This window comes from Abramis brama, assembly GCF_963993115.1.
Source record: "Abramis brama genome assembly, chromosome: 21".
In the NCBI taxonomy this organism is placed as follows: domain Eukaryota; kingdom Metazoa; phylum Chordata; class Actinopteri; order Cypriniformes; family Leuciscidae; genus Abramis; species Abramis brama.
In genome coordinates, this window is record NC_139983.1 from 25086069 (window position 1) to 25112472 (window position 26404).

Sequence of the window (26404 nt, forward strand, 5' to 3'; positions counted from 1 at the left end):
CACAAATCTAAAGCATTTCACAGTTTCAGTGATGATGATGCAACATTGTTATGATTGAAATTAAGTCGATATATCTTTTGATATGGCACAAATAATAATAATTTAATAATTTCGTTTTTTTTTCGAAGGAATATTGTAAGGAAACTGTGAAATGCCCTATCATTATCACCATTTCCCCATCTCGATCTTTAATCTGAGAAGCGAACACTTCCCTTTTACTACTGGTAAGGATCCTCAAAGTTCTTTATTCTGTTGTTTGATATATATATTTCAGGGCACATATTCCAGTAGAAAGAAATTAAGAACAACAAAATAAAGACCTTTTAAACTATTGCAGGAGGTTGAGTTTTTTTTCCAGGAGATAATGGATTGACAGAGCGCAAACAAGTCTCAAGGCCAGGGGGCTAAAAGCATAAGAGTCCACCCCTCTCACCTCCCACCCACTCCCTCTCAGTTTCTCTCTATCACTGCTTGTCCTGGAGCTAGACTTAACTTCAAAAGAACAACATCCCCGTTGAACGAGAAACGTTAAACTGAACGCTGGACATTCGGCTCCAGCTAATCAATAGCACATAGAAAGCAAAACCTTGCAGTTTGATAAACTCTTGGCTGGAGTGTCAATCAGGCAAACAGATTGCATGTTTCCCTCTCTGATAAAGATTCTTTCAAAACCCACTGTGATGCAACTGAGCTCCACAAACTGTCCAGGCAACCTTGAAGCACGCCTAGGTTCTCACTGAAAATGCTGGACAAACATGCGCATATTGCTGCTGATTCTGCATTGGCCTTGATGAAAACTATTTTTCATACTTAAGAAAACTTTGAGCAAGCACCATATGCCCATTTCTCAAGGCACGCTGGCACATAGTGAGTGTGTGTGTGTGAGTGGATATATTTGCGCTCACCTTTAAATAAGGTCATTCGCTGTTTTTTTTTTTTTTTTCACAGAAGATGAAACAAGCATTATAAAAGGAATTGTTCAGCCAGAAAAAGAAAAAAAAAGAACCATTTTTACATGCTTTTTTCTTGATGAACACAAAATTAGATTTTTTTTAAAAGAATAAGCTTATAAGAAAAGTAATGTGAACTTTGGGACAGAACTTTACAATGTAAGGTTGATTCAGTGCACAAAAACTGAATTATTTGTTCACAAATCACACTGGTCTGGTTCTCCAACTGACCGATTCAAGATTATCGTTACAGTTGTCACATTCATTTGTCAGATGGCTTCTGAAGACTAGAAATATAGTGCATACTTGAATACATTGCATTTAATTGAAAAAGAAGGACCAGCATATTACTGAAAATGTATTGTTTTGTGTTTCATGGAAGAAAGAAAGTCATTAAGGTTTGGAACGAGGCTGAGTAATAATGAGTTTTCATTTTTGGTTGAACTATTCATTTAATGAAGAATGTTTATTATGCTTAATCGGATTTGTCCTTTCACCCTTCAATATCACTGCATTTACTAAAGCAAACAATGCCACAATGACATGTGCACTTCAAAATTCAGGGGCAGTAGGTCTCCGACCTAGAGGAGGGTCTGGGTTCAAACCTGCTTGGGCTAAAGGTTATGAAGTCATTTGTCTCAAATTGCAGTTGAACCCCATGAAAGAAGAGAGTGTTTGAGGGAGGGAAAGAGAGAAAGAGGGACATCTGGAGGAGAAGGAGGGGGGAGACGGAGGACAGAATGGCCTAAGGACTGGAGCAGGCAGGAGGAGGAGAAAGGCAGCTTGGAGTTGGGTCTTTCTTGTCTGGCTGAAGAAAGGATCTGGCACCGAGACTAATGAAGAGAAGAGGGAGGGAGACATAGACGGGGCGGTCGGGTGGGAGATGTGCCAGGGTTTGGAGAAAGCCGTGCACGAGTGCTACAGATGTGTTTGAACCCCCTGGAGCAAAATAATGACATAATCACCAGTGGTGTCACTGAGCAGACTGCACACAAGGTGACATGAGAGAACACGGAAGGAGTCTGGGCGAAAAAAAGGAGGCCCGCCTGCTCCGACGAAGAACTTTCCATCAAAAACTATTTGTAGAGAGCTATAAAGATTGGCACTGACACTGGCAGGTGTTTCTCCGTTTGTGCCACTTCAGGAACTTATCTTTAGGAGGAAGGAGTTCCAGCAAGCTTGCAGGCCCTACTTAAAAAACTACTTAACGCCCTGTTTATGTTCTGTCACAGGTCCCTTCATGACAACAGAATTCCAGCCCATGGCAGCCAGCACTTAACGCTGAGAGGCAATTAAAGGAAGTGTATATTCAGTGCCACAATGTCACACTTTAGGGCAGGAAGCATGTGATGCTTGCTGGTGGGACACGGTCAAGTTCATCCTGTGTTCTTAGTCCTAAAATACCCATTTAAATGGTATTTTTATATACTGCAAAAATCTTTCTCTTAGAGTTTTTTCTTGTTTTCAGACAATTCCTGAACATCCTTAAAATGAAATGTTACAAAATTGTATAAAACTTGTTTTCAGAGAATTGAATTCTGAAACTTATTTTGCTGATATTTATTTTTGATAATTATTTTCATACTATGGCCAATAAAATATTTAAATATTGTTGCTTTGTCTAAATAAATTCAAAATAAAAGACTAAAAACTAATATCAATTGCTATAAAAGCTACAGGTGAATTTAGGCATCAACATTATAATGTACAGAATGAAAAAAAAAAAAAGATATTCTGAAATTTGCCAAAGATTACATTTAACAGTGTTATTAAATTAGGTTTCTAAAGATTAACTTTAAGTGGGCGTTAGATGGCGGCTAAGGTAATAGAAATGTAAAAATACTGGTAATATTTTTTTTATTATACATCCAGAATTGACCAAACCGACAATAACAATAATATGGTATCAATATATTGTTACAATTATCTAAATACTATTGATATTTAGCATAAAACAAGAAAAAAATTAAGTACATTTTAAGTGAATTCATTTTGTTTTAAAGCTATTTTAATATTTTTACTGGAAAACAAGACAAAAATACTGATTAAAAATTATTTTTGTGGTGTACAAGATGTTCTTGAGTAGTCAATTATATGCAGTCATTAAGTTCTAAAGTAGTTAAATGAAACACTCATTAAATTTATAGCGTGAGGGAAGGAATTTAGCTTGAACGGTATGTAATACATCTATGATTTATTCTGTGTGTGTGTGTAGTAGTAGTAGTTTTCTTTGGCTGGTGCTGAAGACTGCAGGGCTTGGTCCCTCTGCGCAACTTAGTGACCATTAATAAGTCATTTTGTCTGGAAAAAAAAAACATTGCCTGAAAGCATCACACACTCTTATCTAATTTCTGTCTCTGTTTCTCTGAGTAATATACAATATAGAGTGCCTACAGCAGTTTGGCTTTAAGTCCCTCTAAACCGCCATCACCAGACAGTTAGGCTGTCCAAAAACTCTTTGTGTTTGGTAAGTGAAGCAGTCTAAAATAGGTGTGCTTTCGTTGCACCTTCCATTATGAATTAGTAAATTACATCTCCTTGTTGATGTTGCTATTTGTGCTATTAACAAACAAAAGATAAGTCTTTAATGCAGATTTGATGGCAGCGATTACAATGTCCCTTGGTAAGTACAGTCAAGGCCATTGGATGTAATGTGCTGTACTGTTGCGTTCTCCAGGTCACCTCCACTAATGATTAACCAACATGCTGAGGAATTTCAGTTCCCACAAGAGTTGCATGAGAAGAAATCACACAGACCCTGCGAGTGATCTCGGATATTCCCTTTAAATGGCAGGTAAAAGAAAAAAAAAAGATTTTAGTTAAACCTGACTACTGTTAAATTCACTATCTGCCAGTCTAATTTTAAAATATTGCCTAAAGTGCATTCAATAAAGACATAAAGAGTGCGAGGCTTATTCTATCAGTGGCTGCAATGGGAACAGAACCCAAGTGTCGTCCTGTAACTAGATTACTGGAGCTTCTCTGACGTGAAGCATGGTAATAACTAAGCTAATATGATGGGAGTTTGTTTTCATAGAGCTCTATTACGTTCGGCTGGGGATGGTACTGTGTGAAGGGGAGCCGCGAAGCGTGACATTTATAGCAAAGCGGTAGTGAAAAAAGAGGAAATGCATTATAGTCTCCTATCCATCAGCTCTCCAGTGATGAATTGATTCAACACCGAGTATAAGAGCCTGTTAGCGGCATACTGCTAAACCAATTGTACTTGATACTAAAGCATAGAAGTATTTTATATCCTATTTGTATTATATAGGGCTACTCTATATTTGTAATTGTTCTAATTTTCTGTTTTATTTTTTGTCAAAATAAATACACCTAGACAAATCTACACTTAGGGGCTGTTTACACCTGGCCACTTCATGCGTTTTCTCAGATAGCTATCCGATCGTGAAAAGACCAGGTGTAAATGCCCTCCGAAACGCATTCGAGACGGATTTGAATCCGATCGCTCAAACCACTAAAGGAGGAGGTCTGTGCAGCATTCCAGACGAAACTGGACAAGTATAAATGCATCTGGTTGTTGAAACCACATATGTAAATTGTACTCCTCCCAAAAATGCTAAAAAAATAAACGTGTGAGAGCGTGTTATAGGCTATATGTCATGTTATAGCCAGATATGACGACGCTATGGAACACGCATCACCGCAGATGAGAAGCTGAGCATCTATTCTTAAGCCAACGTGCAAACTATCGCAAATCAAAGTGAAAGTAAGTCGCAGACGCTTAACACACAATCATCATCATTAAAAGTAGAGAAACGAAATGATCTTACCAGGGCTGTTGCCGCTCTCTCTTATTGCGGTCTTTGATTTAGAAATTTTAGCTGATGATCATTAAAATGCAGCTCATATCTGTTGCTTTCGGTGACGTGCACTCCATTAAATCTGCATATAGCGCGGGAATTGAAGATCGGATTTAAATCCGTTTCGCAAAAACACATTTATGTGACCAGGTGTAAATGGAATCGTTTTGATAAATCAGATAGCTATCCGATCTGAGAAAACGCATGAAGTGGCCAGGTGTAAACAGCCCCTTAGATTCTACTGCTACATTGCAGGGTCGTTTTTCTTCCTGTAAAATAAGTGTTGTAATTGTAAGTGTCAGTCCATCAGACAGTATGATCTAATTAGAGAGAGGAAGATGATTGTGACCAAGAGCCCTTGAAGACAATAGTCTGCATCATCTGACCACAGTGACTCTTTATATCACATGACGTGTTAAGGGTTCACCACAGAACACTTATTGTGAGGGGTGCCATCCCAGCTGCATGTGCGCTTGCCATACAATGGGGCACCAAGTCTGACTTTGTCTTTGGTTTCATTTGAGCGGATATTGTATATACTTTTGCTGCATATAGATGCGGGTTAAAATTCACAACAACAAATTCGGTTTTGATATTGAGACTGTGCTGAATATTAAGAGATAAATGTTAAACTCATAATTGAAGCATTTTTTATTTCATTTGAACATTAAATAACATTATATGTGCAAGTTTAACGGAAGCCAGCTAGTCAAGAGCTGTGCAGGTAAAACCTCACTCCCCTGATCTCAAGAGGCGCTCTAGCGACTGACGCTAGAGACTGCGGTCTTTAGCCTCCTTGTCAGAGCACAGAGGGTAGAGCCTGTAGAGAATTATTTTTTTAATGCTACACGTTTTTGTTTTTCCCCAGGAAGAAAATGAGATGTATAGGGGTTACAACTAAGATTAAGCTGAATCCTCCCTAATGTATCCTTTAAACGTCCACACTATCTTGTAGCACCGTCCGTAGCTTTGAGTGACGTTATAATGGAAGCGTGAGGTGAGCTGGCAGACCACACCGCAGGTCAGTGTGAGGTCAGAGAGGAAGAAGTGAAACCAGAGCCTGATCCTAAGATGTGCTAGTGTAGCGTGGCACAAGCTAGCAGCTCAAAGATAAACAACAGTAAACTAGCCCTCTGTGGGGGAGCTGTGTGTGGACTTGGGAGGCCAGGACCTCCTGGCAGTCACGATGGCAGCTCTCTACGCTCTTATTGATAACCTTCTTTTCTCATGAGGCAGGGGAGATAATACACTCCTGGAACAAGGGTAAAGGGAGATGAATGTTAGACAATAGACGGTCGCAGTAAAGGGACCATCCGCACAGTCTTTGAACTTTTCCCTGTCTCCAAAGGACAATTAATAATGAAGGCCTTTGGGGTAGGTCACACCAGACATGGACAAGAGGAGACGAGAGAAGAAACAAAAGGGAAGAGAAACCTGGAGAAGAGGGGGACGTGTTGGATGTTGGATAATTGATCTTTTTCAAGGGGGAGTGTTGCTGGTCAGAGCATCTTAAATTGCATCATTTACATTATGTGTATGTCTTACAGACATTTTAATTCTTATTTAAGTATTTATATAATATTCCACCTTAATATGAAATAATAAGTAAGCTTTATAATTATGCTGATTTCCCTTAAAAGTATAAACACTTTGGCTCTGTTTGTTTGCGCAGCCCTACAACAGCAACACTGGCTCAACCAATGGTGTGTATTTTGGGCGGGGCTATCTGTTTGATCGACCAATGGCAGAGGAGGGGAGAGTTTGTTAATTAAAGTCATTAATTTTGCAGTTCCGTTTGTTGACGCTAGCGGCGCAGAAATTACACACTTCACCTTTTAAGTATTCCCTCAACTATAACGGTATCTTTTTAACCTTGGAATTTCGCCACACAAACAAAACTAATATGTGAGTGGGAAACAAACAAAGTCTCTAAGTTTCATTCACTCAGAATGATAATAGCCACCGACACCCGATAGCCAAAAGATACCAAGACGAGAACTCTTGAAGTCAAAGGAGGTCTGTGTGAGTGTGCTGTGGGTATATGGCCACCAACAATTTTTCAAAAAGGCTCAGAGATCACAGGGACCAAAGAAAGAGAGCAAGAGACTAAGCCTTCTCTATGCTCTCCTCAGCCGGTTCATGGGAGGAGGGTACAAGGACTGAAGACAAGGCGAGTCTAGGGCAAGTTGGGGGGGAGGACACTCAGGGGGGTTTGACAGAAGAGCCTTGAACTATTTTGTGGCCGAAAGATGAGACCTTCCCAGAGCTGTCATAAAAATGTCTCCTTATCCCAGTGGAGCCCGTGGACCCCACCCCTCTTAGAACTCTTCAATGGTGCCTGTGATGTGATACAGTAAGTGTGAAGACGGCTCCTGAGAACCAGATGCCACAATTACAGGGCCTGGAAACGCCACTTTGGCTAACAATGCGTAACTGTGCTGCGAGATTTAACAGGTGTTCGCTTTCTTTGAACGATTAAATGCTCTGTAACTTTTTTTAGACTTTAAAGGATTTGTTCACCAAATATTTTTCACACTCACTGAAAGAAATTTAGAAAAATGTTTATGCAGCTCTTTTCCATAAAGCTAGTCAAGTTCCAAAATAGACAACAAAAAAAGTCTTCAGAAGCCATAAAATAGCTTTATTCGAGGAATTAAATTATGCACTGACAATCTTCATTTTTTCAAAAATGGCATGTCAACATTTCAAAATTTCATAGTTTAATAGCTACAATTTTTCTGTAAATAACAACCTATATTCAGTCTGTTCCTCACACAGAGCTGTCATATGACTTCAAAAGACTTTGAATACAGCACACACGTCATATGGACCTCTTTTATGGTGCCTTCTTTATATTATATGAATGAGCTCTAGTTGTTGGAAAATAGCTGCATGAAAACCCTTAAGAAATCCTCCTTTTGAGTTCCATGGAAAGAAAATAACAGCATAGTTTGGAAGGACCTAGCAAATAATGACCACATTTTCATGTTTAAGTGAACAACCCCTTTAAAAAAAAATATTCTAATGTGTCCATTAGCCTATGCTGAATAACCAAATGATGTTTCCAGACAACAGTTAAGCAGGCCTGTTAGGCATGATCATATCTGGTTTGTACATAGAGAAACCCCTTCAGCTAAGAGATAACACTTGCCATATTGCTGGCAGCTCTGTTTAGGAGAGAAGACGAGAAAGGGGGATTCTCTCTTTTTTTGGGGGGGAGCCTTTCAGGGTCCGGACATCATAAGCTGTGTCTATGCAAATGTCCTTGATTGTGTTCATTTGTGCCATTGTCCAGCTAAGACAAACAGAGCAGTAATTAGGAGAAAAATGATGGTGTATCGAGACAGCACGATGGAGGAGGAGCCGAATGAAGGATAAACAACTTGAAAGAAAACAGCAAGCTTGGTGAGAACAACACAAGTGCATTGAAGGCAATTAATGAAGCTCCTTTAATTACGGCCTTTGCTCAATCCACCATGAGGAATGTGACAATTATGTCATTAAAAAGTTTGTAATGGGAAAGTGAGGGGTGAGTACATTCGAAGAGGATGAAAGACACAAGGCAGCGAAAAGGAAGTGCAATGAAAGAGAGGGAGAGAGAAATGACAGGGCCCAACTACAAAAAAGAAAGTCTCAAAGGAGGAGGAAGCACATTACTGGTGCACATTGACAGACTAGATTAACATCAAACGATCAGCACAACAGAGGGTATATTCATTCAGGAGGAGCTAGCAAGGTGGTACTTTGATGATGCTAAATTTGGCAGAAAGAGCAACTTGCTGAATCGGCGAGGGTTCCAGTTTCATGCCTCGCAGTCTGACAGGTGGAGAAGAGAAAATTTAGTACAAAAAAAGCCTCAGCATGAAGTGTCCCTTTGCACCGCCAAAGGTTGTGTGACCTCTCTCTGCGGCACGGACTTGCTGTGGGATATCGCCGCATGCTAGACAAGACATGGCGTGAGCCGGCCCGGTAGAAAAAAAGGAACAGACTAGGGCGCTGAAATTTGCATCAAAGATCGAGTTTTCCTTGCATGGAAAATGAGCATTTGGGAAAGTCTTTCAGGCGGTCCTGCTTGTACACCTGTGCAGCCTTTGTGGCTCTTGATATGCAAAACAATCTCTCCCTCGGTTCGACTTCTCTACCAACAACAGTCTTATTCATGGTGCCCTGCACTTTCTTCCACAGCCATGCAAATCTTGCATTTATATATGAAAATAGGGATCATGTCCCTAAATATCTTCCTGGTCACGAAAGGTGTGGTGTGCCAGGTTCTCTGTACCTGCAATCACAATAAACCTTGTCTTTGACCTGATCTAAATGAAAGGGGGGGAGGCGAACGGGGGCAGATTTTTTGCTAATAGTCAGCTAAATGATGATGATGTTGTAAGGATAGTGTTTGAATGACCAGAGTCCCAGTGGGCAGATATTGATAGTGAGCTGAGCGGTAAATGTGAGCTCTGCAAATTGTATTTGACAAGGACACTTGGGCCTGAAGCATCGCTCCCTGTTTGCCTCATCAAACAGACAGATGCATGACTGTGTTTCAGCCCAAAAAAAAGAGAAAAATTCTTGTTCACTTTACCCCAGGAGTACGGCGAGGAGAGGAGGAGGGGGGGGGGGGGGGGGGGGGGGGGGGGGGGGGCTTATGGGATGAACAGCTTGCCATTCATTGTCTAATCATATAAAGAGATCATTTAGCTGTATTAATTTTAAAGCTTTGAACTGCGCTAACATTAACGGAAAGGATTCAAAGTAATACCTTATGCATCACTGCTTGAATCTCACCTCGTAATACAGTGTGGCCTGATAAGGTGAATGCAGTTGCTTAGTAGTGTGAAACAAACGGAACGGACGAAGGCTCACCTCAAAGTCGTTGGCCTTGTTGTAGTGCATGTTGAGAGCGCGGAAAAGCTCGCAGTCCCGGCTCACGCTCAGCTCTTCTACCCCTGTCACACCGTCGTTGATGGACTGCCGAGCAAATTTCTCCATCTGGATGTAGTAAAACTCACGGAAGTTACTAAACCACTTGATCAGCTGTGATGTGATGCAGCGGTTGAACTATGAGAGAGAGAGAGAGGGAATAAAAAGAGAAACACTTTTTGTAAGATTTGTTACTTTTGTAAGATCGGTCCAGCACAGAGAAATTCATTTTCATATTTAGAGAGTGCCTTTGTGCTTTTTTTAAAGTGTAAAGTTTTTTTTTTATTATTAAAAAGGATTTTTGTAATTGCTGATATGTTCAGTTCATTTAGTTCAGTTCATTTATTTATAAAGCACATTTAAAACAGTTGCGAGGCTGACCAAAGTGCTGTACAAGCGTAAGATAAGAGTTAAAGTAAAAGCAGCTAAGAGATTACATGTATAGATCGAACCAAAAATGAAGGCAATTTAGACAAAACAAAGTTTAAAACATATGGGCTAACATAGAAGAGACTAAGAGATTACATGTATAGATCGAACCAAAAAATGATATGTGTTTTCGTGACCCTGAAACACAAGCTATTTATATGTATGTTATCACAAGAAAAATAAATAATAGTAATATTGTTAATTATTATTAATGCTAAACATTTTTTTTTTGGAATTATGCATTTCTTTTTTTTTCTGAAAAACTTACACAAGAAGGTTCCAGATATTTCAATCTTTAGTCAGTGCTTTCTGAAAACTAAAAAATCAGGTGTGACTAACCTCTAATCTGGTTAGCCAGTGAGACCCTTAAATGTCAGAACAACAGATAAGACATTTGTTTCTACAAACGTGTTTACTTCACATTGTCCTTGAGGATGATGGGTAAGCAAACAAACCCGTAGCTGAGAAAGATTGGTCAGTGGGGTGTTTTTTTTTTTTTTCCAACAAGGCTTACACGGTCGGTTGGGATATTTGCTGTTGTGCGCAAATGCAAACAGTTCAGGGTTGAGTAGATGAAATTATAATTGTGTCAATAGCCCATAATGCAGTGACGGCAAATTTACATATCAAGTAGCAAAGTTAATTCTGACATGCCCCAGGTCTTTTCCCCACATTAAAAACCGAGTGAAGTGAAACTGAGTTAAGAAATCAAAATGAAATCAAAAGTTCTGCTCTAGTTGAATAGCTCAGTAACTCAAAGCTGGCCCTCGTACATGCACTGTTGTGGAAGCTATATTTGGAGTGCCTGATCCTCGATCAGTAAATACACAGTGCTCCGTTTGCCCTGTGTACTTGCCCCATGACCTCAGCAAATGACCTGTGCGACAGCCTTTGGTACTTTCTGTGTGTTCAGCTACGTGTGTGTTGATGTGTGTGTGTGTGCGCGTAAAAGCTGTGTCTGCCAAGAGTGTGAATGTACAGGACAGCTGAGTTGAATGTAGCCAAGTTAAAAGCTATAAATCTGACGGGCTTTCTGTTGGCTGCTCTGACACGCAGCCTCCTGCCTTTTGTCATTACGGGTGTTCATCAAGCCTTCATTGCCTTTGCCTCCCCTTCCATACCCTCAAAGAGCATTAATCAAAAATCAACAGCGAGCACTTATCTATCTGTGGCCATGAGAACATGCAGGCCTCTGTTTAGATGACAGCTGAGGAGAGAGAGAGAGATCGAGCATGAGGAGAAAAAAGAGGAAGGACAAGGAACAAAGAGGGGGGAGGGCGGCCGTGTTTTCCGAGGGTAGATGTAATTACCGTGTAGAAACTTGTCTCCATGCTTGCAAATTTAAGATAATGATGTGAATGAGAATTCATAGCGGGGAATCCAAGTCGGAGAAAGAGTCAGAAGCCACGACAGGCTGATAGGTTTCCCCAAAAGGCCAGCCGAGAGCATAATTACTGCGCCACCGCCAGGGTTCTTCTCCCATAATTCAGCAGAAAATGATTAAGTCGTCATCCCGAGGCATCAGTCTGCAGAAGTTCAAACATGTACTTAACCTATCTAGGAATTATACATTTGGCCTGTGTGTCGCCTCTGCCTTCATTCAGCCTAACAGCGAGTGAGAACAGGGGTTTGAAAAGAAAAAAAGAGGCGAAAAAAAGAACAACCAAAGAAGCAAGGCTATCTGATCTCTCGCTTACCCCCGTTTCAATAGACGTTAAACCTATTAGGATCTACTGAACTCGAGGGCCTTCTTTTTTCCACTTTATCTGCGGAGCGAAATGCACTGTCCAAATTTCCAGACACTGAGATAAGAACCCCGGCCCCCGTGACGACTTACTCCAGCCCCCCCACCACCCCCTTAATTCTTTTAGAATAAGAAACAAAACATTACAAAATGATAGCAGACTGCTCACTGGGGAATGAAAATTGCTTTGACATGGAGATTAGGCTCTTCTATTGTCATAAGACATTGTCTCATATGAGTGGGGCTTGCAGAAGAGACGGATAAAAGGCGAGAGAGGGGGGAATTTTTTTCTAGAATGGCTAGTGGATGACATAATGGAGAGCGCAGAAAAGTAAGTCCGCATGACATCGTTTGGCAGCGCTGTATAAAGGGAGATTTAAAAAGCATTGTTGCCCAATAGAAATACCAGAGATTCGGGGGACAATGGAGCCACGTTGCTGGAACGTGACAACTCAGCAATTAAGGATCATGTCATCTGCTTGTCAAACGAAAATAACCAGTCTAGCTCTCTCAGCTCTTAGCCACCACATGCACTGAACAAAACATTAAATGATACATCGTGGCATCAAAAAAACACTTGCAAACGCAATCATTTTTCTTAGTGGGATTGTGGGAGAGAAAGTGAGATGTGTTGGTATTCACGCAAGTCCAGTTCTTAAATGGACAAGTAACTTTTTAAAGGTCTTTTGAAGTGTTGACATGTGTACATATACATATATTTTCAGTACCCATTTTGTTTGGATTTTATTAATTATAATTAATGAATTATTATTGATTTTGTTGCTATAGACAAATACATTGTTTTGATGTTTCATTATGTTGCATTTTAATATATATCTTTTTTTATAAATTAAAATTTCAAATATAAATATTTATTTATTTTAAATAATTATTTCATAAATTATCTTAAATAAAGCTTAAAAGTAACTTTACTAGACAATATTTAGTTGCAATCACAGTCCACTCTTAAATCAGCAAGAGGCTTCTGCGTATGTGTGCAAAATCCACGCACACACACAAACACACTAGTTTCATAAAACCTATTATTCTGGACATCATTTCCAGTGCTGTCCTAAGAACACAAAATGCAATGCTTCCCATGGGACACCTCATCCTGTTATTCTCTACCCCCACAAAAAAAAAAAAAAAAACTTATATATCCAATGAGCACGCTCAAAAGATTCATAAAACAAATCAGTCTGACGCCTGTAATGTGTCCGGGCAGCAGTTGACTCAGAGAACAAGGGTGTACGTACGGAAGCGAGAACATTTCACACACTCTTGCTCACGGGACTGTGAAAGATTATTCCTCTGGTGACAGAGATCCGCTCTTTCCAAGACACCGGGGGAAGACTTGACCTGTCACTCCGCACGTTTCCTCTGTTAAACATGGACAATACAGGCTTTCACACATGCTTGGTGGGGACGCTACTTATACGGGGGTCTGTGCATTTTAAGACTCCCCCCCCCACCACACACACACAGCATGCACTTAGATTGTGAATCTGGGAAAAGTCGAGCTCTATAGAGGGAAGTAAGCTAAGTGGCCCAGTAGGTTACTTGATATTCAGCTGTTAATGGTACATGGTATGCTGTATGTTTAAAGGCAGTCAGGCAGCCGGGTGACAAAGCCTGAGCAGCTAAAATAATTTCCCTGACCTATGGTTGACCTTACTGGAGCTGTCCTGCTGAAACGTATACGCCTCAACCCTTACAGGGTGACATAACCCCCGCTCATACTTGCTTTGACTGCTCATAATCAGTGTCACACCACCGTCCTGCTAATACTCCTCTTAACCTTTGACCCCTTCTTATTTAGCCCTCAAAGTCTACGGTAACCAAGCCAGTGGACCACCTCTCCATACGCGAAGTGATGTGAATATGACATATGAGATTTATTTAGATTAAAATGGGACGAAATACAGGGGGCGAGAGAGGTGTAAAGGATGAACAAGGTAGTTTGGCAGTACATCACATTAGGATAATGACCCTGTGTTCTATAATACTTTGTGTGACGAATATGATCACAGTTCAAGGAACAACTGCAAAAAAGAGATACTGAGGAGGTACAAAGGTATTATCCATTACATAAGAACTCCAATCACCGGATTGTCACAGTTTCCTGTTGCTTTCCTGTGAAGGAAGGCTGTATTAATCTCTTTATGACTACTGGCTCACTCCGTGAAGTCACAAGTGGTGCGCACTCCCTGTAAAAAAGCAGCTTCCTCTTCCTGACTGAGCTACAATCTATCATCATCATCACCACCATCATGGTAAAAGTATGATATCATTCAAATTATCTTTGCCATAATACATTTACAATTGAACTTTACAGCCTTGAATGTACGTATATAATTGCTTTCATAATAAAAAAATATTATTATTATCATTATTACTATTTGTTTTTTTATTGATTCGTCTTAAAAATCTTGATTGCATTTTATTACAAATATGCAAGTCACCATTTTAGCCATTAATTTGTAAAAAAAAATATTTTCCAAAAAGAGAGTTAATTCTACATTTGAGTTCAACTAAGTGATTAAATAGTTGCTCTAGTACAAAGGCAGAATGTTTTTTTTTTTAATTATCCGATTACAGACAATTTAGGTAAAACAGTTGTCAAATCAACCTATTTCCCACAGTCATTATTTCCTATTTAGATCCCATCATTATGGTGCCTAAACGTCTTTAATCACTAATTCATGTAACTTTCGTAGGCTTATACAGCCGTAATTAGTCAGTAATTTATGCTTAATTCCCTTACATACATACTAGTTGATCCAACAAACACATGCCACCCATTGTTCCCTTCAGCTTAAGCAGCCCTGAAAACCATCTCTCCCAGGACACTGACCTTGTTTTGGAAAATGTTAATTTAACGTGTACAGAATTTCACAGCCTTGTCTGAAGGGAAATTGTAATTGGGCCGTCTTTAATTTAAGGTTTTGATAAACTTTCTCTTTTGTGTCTCAAAATTAAGGTACAAAATAAATGAATTAGGAGAAGTTTTTGTGTTTTCACTGAAATCAGAATTGACTTGAATAAACAAAAAAACAACAAAAAAACTGTTATTTAAAAAATAAATCCGCTTTCTCTGAATATTACATTGAAAGTATTTTCGAGACATTAAATTATATGATTTCCTACTGGAGCATAAGCGCTAACAGCGAGCGATGAATGGCAGTACGTACTCATGAGTATTAAGCTGCTGGCAGATTTAGATGGATGCAACAGAAGCATGTGTGTGAGGATGAGGTGGTCACCCTGGACCCGGCACAGGGGCAGCTGGGAGTGAGAGGACCCTGCTCTCCTCATTTAAATAATGTGGCCTGAATCTGTCACATTATTTCTCCTCCGTATGCTCTCTGTATGACGCATCAACAACAAATTAAGTTGTAAATAAAAGACAATTGGTGCCATTGTTTTGTTTGTGTTGTTGTGCTCCATTTTGTTTGTTGTCTCCCTCCTCCTCTCCATCCCCTCCCGCTTTCGCTTGTTCATTTCTGCCGAACCTCTAATTTTCTCAGCTCTTATCACCCTCTGCCTCCCACTTCCACAGATCAGTTGGGAATGGGAACTCTAGGAAATTATCGTCCGACAAGTTAACAGAGACAGAGAATAGTTGTTTGTGCTCGCTAACCAGCAGTGACGCGACAGAATAAAAGAATTTAAAAAAAAAGTACTCTCATGATCAGTGTTTTAAATAGAAAGCGTAAGTGAGTAAAAGGGAAAGTGGGACTTGTGCTATGCCGTGTTGTTCTCTTCTAGGAGATTAAGGCCAGTTATTTTAATTGGGGGGTGGAGGGGTGGGGGGAGCTGGCCGTCTGTTTGGGACCCATCTGGACTAATGGGACAGTGCTACTTCACACGACATAGTTAACGGTCAACGGCGAGCTCACCTTCACGTCTGAGAAGAACATCTTCAGCATGTTGGAGCTGGGGTAGCGTGTGTAGAAGAACATCAGCTTGGCCTTCTTCAGATGGTTCGGAGAAAGCCCCTCTTGGATTTGAAATTTGAAGGTTAGGGAAAATATTTTCAAGTGTAATTATTTTAGTCATCAAATAAAGACAATAAATCCCATTTATGATGAGCATAAAATTAGATAAATTAAAACAATAGATAAATATAATGTAAAAAAAAAAATAGCTTAAGTTCCCCAATGAAATCAGTTTCCCTTATGTATTTTATATTTACCAAAAGACTAATAATTACACTGTAGCAAACCATCCTTAATTATTTCAGTTTTCTGACGACTGCATATTAACACCTACAGAGTTCCAGTCAATGTAGCATCGCAAGTCAATAAACGTCTGCTTATCCCAATAAAAACGCTATTTATCTGGAGGTGGCACTGCCCTCTAGATTGGTAAACAGAGGGCAGCTGAGGGGGGTCCCAGGAGAGACCGTGGCTAACCAGAGCCATCTACCCATTACAATTAGCCCCAACCCCCAACCCTCCACCCTGAGCCTCCTGGCACGGCCCCCGCTCTGCCAGTTAGGCCGGCTTTAGCCACATCTGCGCTCCAGACTGGCCCAGCCATTTCCTCTGCAAATTAACGGCTTTATAATTTATCAAAAATGAAGATGCATGTGGGGCTAAATCAATGGGCCCCCACAAGGTCAATTAAGAGGCTCACCACTCTACCCCCCCTTCACTATAAAGCATGGCACCGTCATGGCAGCTCGCACTGAATACAGTACCTCACTGTGTCTGTTATGTAAAACACTAAGAGCTGGAACAGTCGCGACAATAAATGTTGCAACTTACAAAAGCAACAGTAAATGCATCTACATGTAAGAAACTAAAAAAAAAATGGACTGTCTGCTATTTGCAATGTTGAGCCTCTCTAATAATAGTGTGTATGTAGATTGGCGTGTTCCTTCTGCCAAGAGAGGAGGAGAACCCTAGGTGACCTCCATTAGGCTGATAGGGAAGACCAAAAGAGCATTACTCTCTTTCCTACCATCTGTCATAATGCATACAGCAAATAACAGCAGTGAATGACAGCGAGGGAGGGAGAGAGAGAGTTAAGCTGTCTTTTTCACAACAAGTCAGATTTTTCAAGGACCTAAAGGCTCATTTAAAAACTAAGAGAAGGGCAAAGCCCAGGCAGTGAGGCCGCTTCTCAAAAGTGCATCTTCATGAAATGGAGCGAATAATAGGTCGTGTCTGGAAATAGAGGGCTGGTAAACACCTTCATAGATTTTTTTCAAGAGTTTAATCACATTGAGATGCTCTTTAATCTAATGGGCATCGCAGATAAAAAGCGGTGAGCAAGTGTTCGCAGTTGAGAACTGAATCGTTTGCCACTGTTCAATCTCTTTGCAGTATTTACAGAGCGACCATCATATCAGTTCTTACTGCTCTGTCTCTGCTCTGTTAACAACATTCATAAATCCCAGGTATATCATTACTCAGTGCCATTAACATTCAAGACATCCACTTTTAAATAAAACAAACAGTCGTAGATCTTGGGAACAATGTGTTGAGGATGACTCGACGGGGCTTGACTCACCGAACGCACATTTCCCACAAGTAGACCTGGCTTCCAAGAAAAATACAGCCGTTTCTAGGATACGTAAATATGCAAAATGACAAAATAGATCGAGTAAACACTGGCCCACTCAGTGTAAGACAAGCCGGGCCATAGTCAACATGAATGAAGGACATAATGCAAACATGAATATGAAGTATTTCAGGGGAGGAGAAAAATGGAGCAGCTGTGGTTTATAGCCAAATGAGATACTACATAAACAACGCCACCATAGATGCACTGCATCATCAGGCTTTTTTAGGTCTGGTTTTGTATTAAGCATGTTGCATGTAAGGGAGATAATAACTAGTGAAATGTGATCCAACAGCCAGGTGTAAGGAGAGAAAGGAAGTAAAAAGAACATAGGGATGCTAAATCCATAAATTAATGCTAGACATCTGTTCAGCAATATGAAAGATTAGAGCAACAAATGTACTACAGCTGAGACTTTAGCTCTTGCTTAGAAAAAAAGAATAGGAAGCGTTTTCAGATTGTCAGCTGAAAAAAAATATTACTTTGATGAAGTGCTTTGCAACAATCTTTTGACATATAAATGTATAAATCAGAAAGGACTCAAATTTTGTCATTCCACCAGCAGAGTGATTTTGAAATCGAGAAGGTCTTTTATTAAACCACTTTGGCAACCGAGTTTGAAAAGTGATCTGAGCGATGTCTTCATAGTGCACGTTTTCTTTGCTTCGCTTTAATTGATGAAACCTGATTCTGTGAGCAATAGCTGCCTCAGCACTTGAGCATGGAGCTAAGGCAACCATGAACCTCTGTCCTCGTCTACTATATTAGACATGCAAACTGGCTTCACCTGCCACCCACCCCCACCCCCACCCCATTCTTACAACAGCCCTGTGCCAGAGCTGTTCGGTCTCTCTATATGCAAATGATGGGGGAAACTGAACAAGGCTATTTTTCTTGAGATGCAAAGAGAGCACGTGACAAGGAAGATCATGCTGCCCATGGCTGAAGATAATTGGCTGCATGTTTCTTCTCAAATTTGAATAGAAATTCATATTTGATTAAACACCCTATTTTGCAAATATTGAGATGTTGTTGTTCAGGTCCCAACTGTGCAGGTGTGCAAGTATACTTACAGAAATAATAGACTCCCTCTGAGGTGAAGAGTGCATCCCTGCATGGGATGCCGTTTCTCTTTGCATCGTTAGGATGAATTATTTTGCCAATTAATTAAAAAAAATATATAATTGAATTAATAAATTAAATAATTTCATTTGAAACTTCAAAAGTTACTGTTTGATAAAAAAAAAAAACACTTTATATCAAATTGTATGAAACATTTGACTTTCTTAATTTAAAGCTTATCTAAGACCTAGTAGGCATTTGGCAAAAGGTTAAAAAGAGGGAAAGGGGTGAAAGAAAAGCAGCTACCTGCTAACACCTGTTCACACCAGTGAAACAGGATAAAAAAGAAAAGACCTACTGCCAGGCAACAGCTATCAGTGTACCTTTACCTAAAGCAAGCTGGTGGTGTTCATAAGAAATAGGCTTTGTTGTTTCATGAGATCACATATTATATGAAATAAAAGCAACTATGAGGGAGAATTAATTTTTAAAATGACAAAGCTCAACAGTAGGAACGTTATTACTCTTGTTGCTTTCCCTTGACACTAAATGAGCACAAATCCTCCTAAATGAAGTGCTCCTCCACTGACAGAGATCTTTTACCATCCTTCTAACACAACTTTCTAGGGCCTCTAAGCAAAGGATCCCACTTGTCCTTTTACTTCCTGGCTTTGAAATATGATTTGCTTTGAGCATTTATGTACAAAGTCTTGCATGCGCTGTGATGAAAGAGGGGGTTTTATTGTGAGTCTCCCTGTGATAGTGTGAGAACAGAGAAGATGGGAGGTATCTTAGCCACGGCGGGGCCTTTCAGCACTTCTCCATATAGCGCACACTTAAAAGCCTCCATCCACTGAGGTCTTTTTAATCTTCAGACTACTAGAGGAACACTGGTCTTGAATGTGCCGATTAATGGAGATTCATTGAAATTAAGTTTATGTCTTTTAAGATCTGTCTGTCATTCATATGTTATTTAAGCCGCACTCTCACCAGAACTGTCTAATTTTTTTGATCTAAACAAATCAAATACAACAATCAAAATATGCTTTTCTCTTTTTTGAAAGGATATTGTACTTCCTGAATATGGGGAGATGTCAGACATGTCCTGAAGGTCTCCGCACTCTGACTTGATGAGGGACAAGGACAAGCCTTCATTCCCTGGGTGTGTTGGTGACATGGAACGATGGTGGCTGAGGTGGTTGGACGACATCTTGGTCCGTAGGCTGGTGGTTTCTCTGGACAAATCCAGAGACTCGGGAGAAGACCTATCCTTTCCTGGGTAATGCCCTGTTGGGCCACCTAAGGGGCTCTGGAAAGGGTAGCCCATTAGAGGAAGGGGGAAAGGATGGCGGAAAGAGGGAGGACTAAAGCCCATTGCGGAAGATAAGGGTGAGGGGTGCAGGGAATGGTGGTGGTGACCCCCAGGTGTGGGAAGAGACCCAGTCTGATCTGAAGAGTTCTTTCTCACTACCAAAGGCAGGGCCTCCGTTTGGTCATTCGAGTTGTGCACCTGCATACTAGCAAAAGTGTCCAGGGGATTAGGAATGATGACATCACCGAAACATTGCAAGCGCTGGTTGGCAGTATGGAAGTTTGGGTTTTCTCCATTGACTGCGAAACGATCAGGGGGCATCTGCAGGGGTGGGAAAACCTGAGGAACTGGGCGTGGAGGCTTGGCAAAGACCTTCACCACGGTGTCCACTACCTGGGACATTGCTGTATTGAGCTCTTGTTTTAGCGTCTCTGCTAGCTGTTTGCCCTCTGCATGCATGGAGGTTGGTCCCTGGCTCTTTCCTCGTGGCCCATCACGCTTGGGTTTGTCCCCCTCCGCCATCATGTTCTGCTCCCGAATAAGTGCGCGTGCTCGATCCAAGAAGTGCCCTGGATCCAGGTCAGACATTTCGTTGTCGGAGCGATCTGGGACCGAGTCGTGGGCACGATTGTCCATTCCATCAGAACGCATGCTGTCTTCAGAGATGTTTCCATCTTCATCATTTTCAGAGTCAGTGCTGTCATAAATCTGGTAGAACTTCTCTTGCAGTTGCCGGAGCTGCTTCTGCATGTCCTCTAGCTGTAGTTTCAGTTGCCGGCGTTCCTCGTGTTTCTGCTCTTTGCGGGCAGAGACGAGTTGCTGGAAACTCTGCTGCTGCTGCTGTGGCAGTTTCTGCTTGCGCTTGTTTTCCCGGTAGTTCTCACGAGGACTCGAGGGCTGGGCTGCCCCCTCACGCTCGTTATCACCTGCACGGAGCGTGACGCTTGGAGAATGGCTCATCCCACGGATGATGTTTTCCACCCGGGCTCGTTTGGCCCTAAGATGCTCATCTGTAAGCCTCTCCATTTCAAATTGGGTCATCGAGGGCCTGTTGAATGGTGAAAGGCACTCCTGAGGGCTGCCCCGCGAGGAGTTGCTGCAAGCATCCTCCTGCTGGATCTCTGAACCGGTGCTCGAGAGGCCACTTCCCTGGAAATTAGGCTCACTGCCTCCATTTTTGGTCAAATTGTTTTTCAGAAGCTGGGAGATGATAGTTGCCCCCGGAAAGGGCATCATAGCGTCTTCGTAAGAGTTCGCCCTCTTCAACAGCTTGCGAAGCACGTTGGACTTCTCGCCGTCTGCGTGCTGCACCACTGAACACTCAACATCTTGCTCGGAACCGTGGGGATTCATGGCACTAAAAAAGGTTGCTTTTGTGCGGGTAAAAACCACAGATGTTTGCCCAACAGTCCTCTTCACTCCTATGTCAACTCTTCGTCTCTTGGTTTGTCTGCTTAAGAGGGATGTGCTGTCATGGTCAGGCATCACTGGAACAGTTATTGTGCCATTTTTGAAAGCCTGTCAGCTGGGCACAGCTCGAGAACCCTGGGAACCTAGCCAAAAAGAAAGGACTGATGAATAATTTTCTTTATATGTCTCTAAGTTTCTTGTACTCAATCCTAAATGCAATTTGAAATAGTCTAATGTCTTAAAGAACAACACACAATGCAATAAAAATGCTTGAAGTTGGTACAATATATTCAGTAAAAATGGACAAAAGAGATTAACAGCAAATAATATATAATTAGGATCACTTACAAACTTGTCAATTGAAATTTTTTTAATAATATCTCAAAAAAAAAAAAAAAAAAAAGCTATACTTAAATTTGTGTAAATCTGCAAAGAACAAGTAAAAAATCATACTGCTGTGTTTAGCCAGACATGCCCTGCCACTATTGTGCGCACATACATAGCCAACTTGCAGGCTTTGTTCACTTTGGTAAGTTTTGAAGTACCCTTGTTTTTTGTCAGTAAAACAGTTACAGCTGATATTTGCAAAGACACTTAGCCCTTAATATTATCTTTTGGAGATTAGCAGGCACTTATATCCTCCATCTAATTGAAAGAAAAAAAAATCCTAATACAACAAGTATAATACACCACATTAATTTAATTCTGGGTTTCCAAAACAATTGTTTTGTTGTTGATCAAATTAATTTAAAGCAAACCCTTTTTGTGGATAATGCAGTGTAATAAAGGTTTGCACGTTTTACAAGTTTGTTGACGGTGATTTAAGATCGCCCAACATTATTCATGTCGCTCAAATCAGATGATAAAAAGTTGGAGTTCTCCGTACATAATAAAAAAGCAAATATGTTGCATTGCTCATTAACGCACTGTAAATAGACTATTTAATCTCGCACTGAGCATGACTAAAGTGCACAGTTTGCTTAACAGATAATTAATAACGAGACTACTTCCTTTACAAATGTTATCAAGAAAATAATAACTCTAATAATATAATGTGATATTGTCTTCATATTGAACAGCACGGCCATTTGACAACTAGTCGTTTGCAAATATTTAGAATAAATATCTAATATTGTGTGACATATACCAACATGTATAACTTTAATTGTTCTTCAAGACGCACCGATTAACATTGTCAGAAGTTTACATTTAAGATACGAAATAGAGCGGATATACACTGCATTTGCTGTCACTAAATATAGACATCTGACAAGTCAAGACAACAAGGCAACAAAATCTGTTCGTTTTAGATGTCTTTCACCTCATACGGCCATTGCGTCCTATGCGCAGCTCTCCAAATATTTAAAGCTGTTCAACTTAAAACCAACAAAGCTGTGATAGAAAGAAAATATAACTAATTCAAGTACATATTTATGTGAACACACGATTCGGAAAACGCAGTTGATGTGTTAACCAAGACATTTGTGTAAGTTTTTGGAAATCGCAGTTTTGAACCATTAAAGACCCAAGGACCCCCCACTCGTTCTCTCAGCAAACCCAGAGACCCCTAAAAAGACTAGACTTGATAAGTAACACTGTAAAATAACTTTTTAGCAGAAACATTTATAGGCTATATTTTTTCTCTACAGAGCCTTGTTTGAAAATTCTGCCTTAGAGGAACAGAGTAATGTACTGCTCCTCATATTATATAAATAGTTCATTTTGACACTAAACACTTAAAACAGACTTTACGGCTCTATATACGTCGGCAGTTCACTCCTAAACATTTGATTTTGATGTACCAGTAAACTGAAGCAAAGCTTTGATGTATCTGGCTTTCACGTCAGAAAACGATGATGATGATGAAGTAACGCGTCAAGCCGGAGTGGCAGTAAAAGTCAGAGGCTCAGTATAAGCTTACGCTTGTAAAAATAAAGGTTAGTCAAAGGTTCTTTGTAACACCTTAGTTTCAGAAAAAAAACCACCTTCTTATCAAGAACCTTTTTTTTTAAGTTGTCAGTTTGGCTATTTGGAGATTTGTTTTTAAAGTTCTTGATATTAGGCTACATTAGGCTATAGGTTCTTCAGTTCACTATTGTTGTCTCTCGGCTCTTTAAAGCAGGATAACGAGGCTTTCTAAACAACTAGAGAATAATAGTTTTTTTGTGAAACTTAAAAGATTCTCACATGAAACCGCTGGCTTCAAACCCCCTTTTCTATCTGAAACCTTTCATTTACGAGATAACGTAAATTCGGCGAGCGCATCTATGTAAATCACAAGGAAATTTGTTACTGGCATAAAAACAACAGACGACTGACAAAAAGCAAGTGGAAATAATAAAGATACACAAAATGTTAAAACTACATAAACCTCAGAAAAGATAGACTGTCCTATTACGAAGAAGAAACGGCAAGTTCAGGCTGAAGGCAAATGTTTCGCGTCGCCTCTCCAAAGTCTACAAGCGATATTACAATAGCGTATTTATACTTACTTTACGGAAAACATAGGGATGCAACCCCTCCAAAATGATGCAAATTTATGATAAAGTAAAAAAAAAAAAAAAGCAACCGAAGAGCGTGAGGGATAAAGCGATACAGCGCATCACATGAAAAGTCACCAGTAGTAGAACAAAACTCAGCGCGAGCGCAAATGACAAGGTTACTTACTCTGAAGATGAGAGCGAATTGAGCTTCTTCGCGATAGTGTAACAGAGAATACAGAGGGTTGTTCGCCCCGTGATGAATATTGTAATTTCTCGGGACAAGCGAGAGCGAAGAGAGTGAGATAGAGAAAGAGCTCTTGTGCGCCGCTCCTCTCTCTGCATGAAAACTGTATGTCTCAGCGCACGCGGCCAGGAGGAGGCTGAGAGCGCGCGCTCGAACCAACAAGATTCACTTTAAGACGCGGCTGAAGGAAGCAGGAAGACGGCGCGTCATAATCATAGTGATGTAACGCTCGCACCTACCAATAAGAGCAGTCCGCTGGATTTAGAGGAATACAAAACAAGTGAAGTTGAAGACTCCGCTCAAGCAAAAACGAATGATACGGGAACCTTTGTGGGATATCTGTAAGGATATGCACTTTTTAAACAATATGTTCTCTGTGTGGATTTTGTTAAAAGTATTTCTTTACAAAATGAACAAAAGTTGTTTGTGCTGACTGAAATGTATACTTTCCTTCAGTGTAGATGCACGCTCAAGCATGATGCATTTGAAATATAAATCGCACCAATGCGCACTAAGTGCACTTGCAATGCAACTTACTTTTTATCCAGAAAAGTAAATACAGTTAATTTGTCATTATAATTATTGTCATTGTAATTATTATTATTTATTTTTTTATATTAGCTTATATCATCATGTAATCCATAAATGCGAATACTATATTTGATCACCATGTTTAAAAATAGGACAAAACTCACAACATTCGTGAAATGTAGTATGCAGGCCCCGAGAAGTGACCGCTGCCTCGACCTCGTGCGTGCCTGGGTTCGTGAAAATAGTTTCGCTTGCCAAGGTTGTCTTTGAGCTATGGGCTTCTTCTACTTAAGACCTTGCTCTTACTTTAGATCCCTCCTCCTAACCTCCACAGTCAACAGATGAAGGAATATGCTGAAGCTTTGACGTGTTCTTACCAACTGTTATTTGAATACGGTTAAATAGACTCTTTCTTGCATCAGTAAGATTATCCCCCAGAAAACGCACGGGAGGTTCTGATTGTAAAATGTGGCACATATCCATCATGCGTGCTTTTATGATCAGTCAGTAAAGTTTAAAACACAACCAAGTGGGTATTCTATTATATCTGTTAGAATAGAATAGAATAGAATAGAATAGAATAGAATAGAATAGAATAGAAAAGAATAGAACAGAATAGAATAGTGTTGTCTATTCTGTGACGGTTCTTTAGGTTTGATTTATGCACAGATAAAGTGCACAGACTGCTTATAAATTTGAACCACCACGCTAAAATAAAGTTCCGCGTTATGGAAGAAAAAAAAAACAGGATTATTGGGACACATTATTTAGAGAGCCATTAGCCAATCAAATGTTGATTTCTCACCATCCTATCAGGTGCTTCAGCATGTAAGCAGATTTCTCAAAGCCTTAACCTACTTTTCTGTAGTCGCTGTTCCTGCTCATTGTTGAAATTAAAAAGTGTATTCAGAACGTTACATATTACTCATTTTCCGCGGTAAATGTAAAAGTTTTCCCCTTTATATTTTTTTGTTTGTGGTTTAAAGCCACTGCCTCTTGTGTTCTTATAGCAGCTCATTTGAACGAAATGTGATGTGACCCTGCACAGTTTCGTGAGTAATGATTAAAATATCTTTATTGATACAAAAAAAGAAAAAAAGAAAAAAAATTGTACTAGTATATTAGCCTACATGTAAAATAGCTAAATCAAGCAGTCAATGTGATTTGGTATTCTTAAAAAAAAAAGAAAAAAAAAGGCAAATTTCAGTGGTCTCATTCATTCCAAAGCATGTTTGGGCTGTCAGAGCAAATGACAGCAGCGCAGCTGTTTGACCTATTAATGAGATTATTTACTGTAACTCTGTTGATCAAAATTATTTAATACATTTTGGTTAGAAAAGCCAATCTGCAAATGCATTCAAAACAAAACTTTTTCAACCTCTGTTATTATTATTATTATTACATTTATTATAATATTTAACATTATTATTATTTTCGATTATTATCTACATATGCATTTATATCAACGTGGTTACAATCTAACATATTTTTAATATCATGCATCCCTCGAGATTTTTACCTGATGGCGAGTGTTTTTCCCCCCGACAGTGTTCCTCCTTCAACACGTACAATCATTGACTAGATGAAGTATTTTTTATTTATTTATTATTCATAACTAACTAAAAAAAAACTTTTCTTCAAGTTTAGAATATGATTCACGTTCACAGCAACAAGCCCTTTCTTTTCCTTAAACGAGGACAAAAGGAAAGGCGTGTTGTTCAGTCCAGTTTCCATGTCGCAAGCAAATGTTATTGTGAGTGAATAAACGACTGGGAAGGCAGGATTTTTGCTGCAATGAATTTCTTTTCCAAAACAGGTGTTCCAACTTATTTTGTTAGCATCTTTCCCCAAAGGCACGCTCGGAGTGCGAGCTTAGTGGAAAAATACATGACAACATTAAAGCAATAGTGTTTGGAGAAGGAAAACG

The 26404-nt window shown here is 39.9% G+C and overlaps 1 protein-coding gene across 3 annotated transcripts in view; it reads right to left on the minus strand.

Moving 5' to 3' along the window:
• The window catches only part of prox1a (prospero homeobox 1a), a 34885-nt gene extending 9042 nt beyond the window's left edge, over positions 1-25843 (minus strand). The window contains exons 1-4 of one of the 3 annotated variants that reach the window (XM_084097410.1): positions 24642-25843; positions 19565-21362; positions 15767-15872; positions 9638-9832 (exon numbers count right to left, since the gene is read on the minus strand). In XM_084097410.1, the coding sequence (XP_083953536.1) occupies positions 9638-9832; positions 15767-15872; positions 19565-21294 (2031 nt within the window). In that variant the 5' untranslated portion in view covers positions 21295-21362; positions 24642-25843. The other 2 variants (XM_084097409.1, XM_084097411.1) reach the window with 2 other exon arrangements.
• Between the last annotated feature and the right edge of the window lie 561 nt (positions 25844-26404).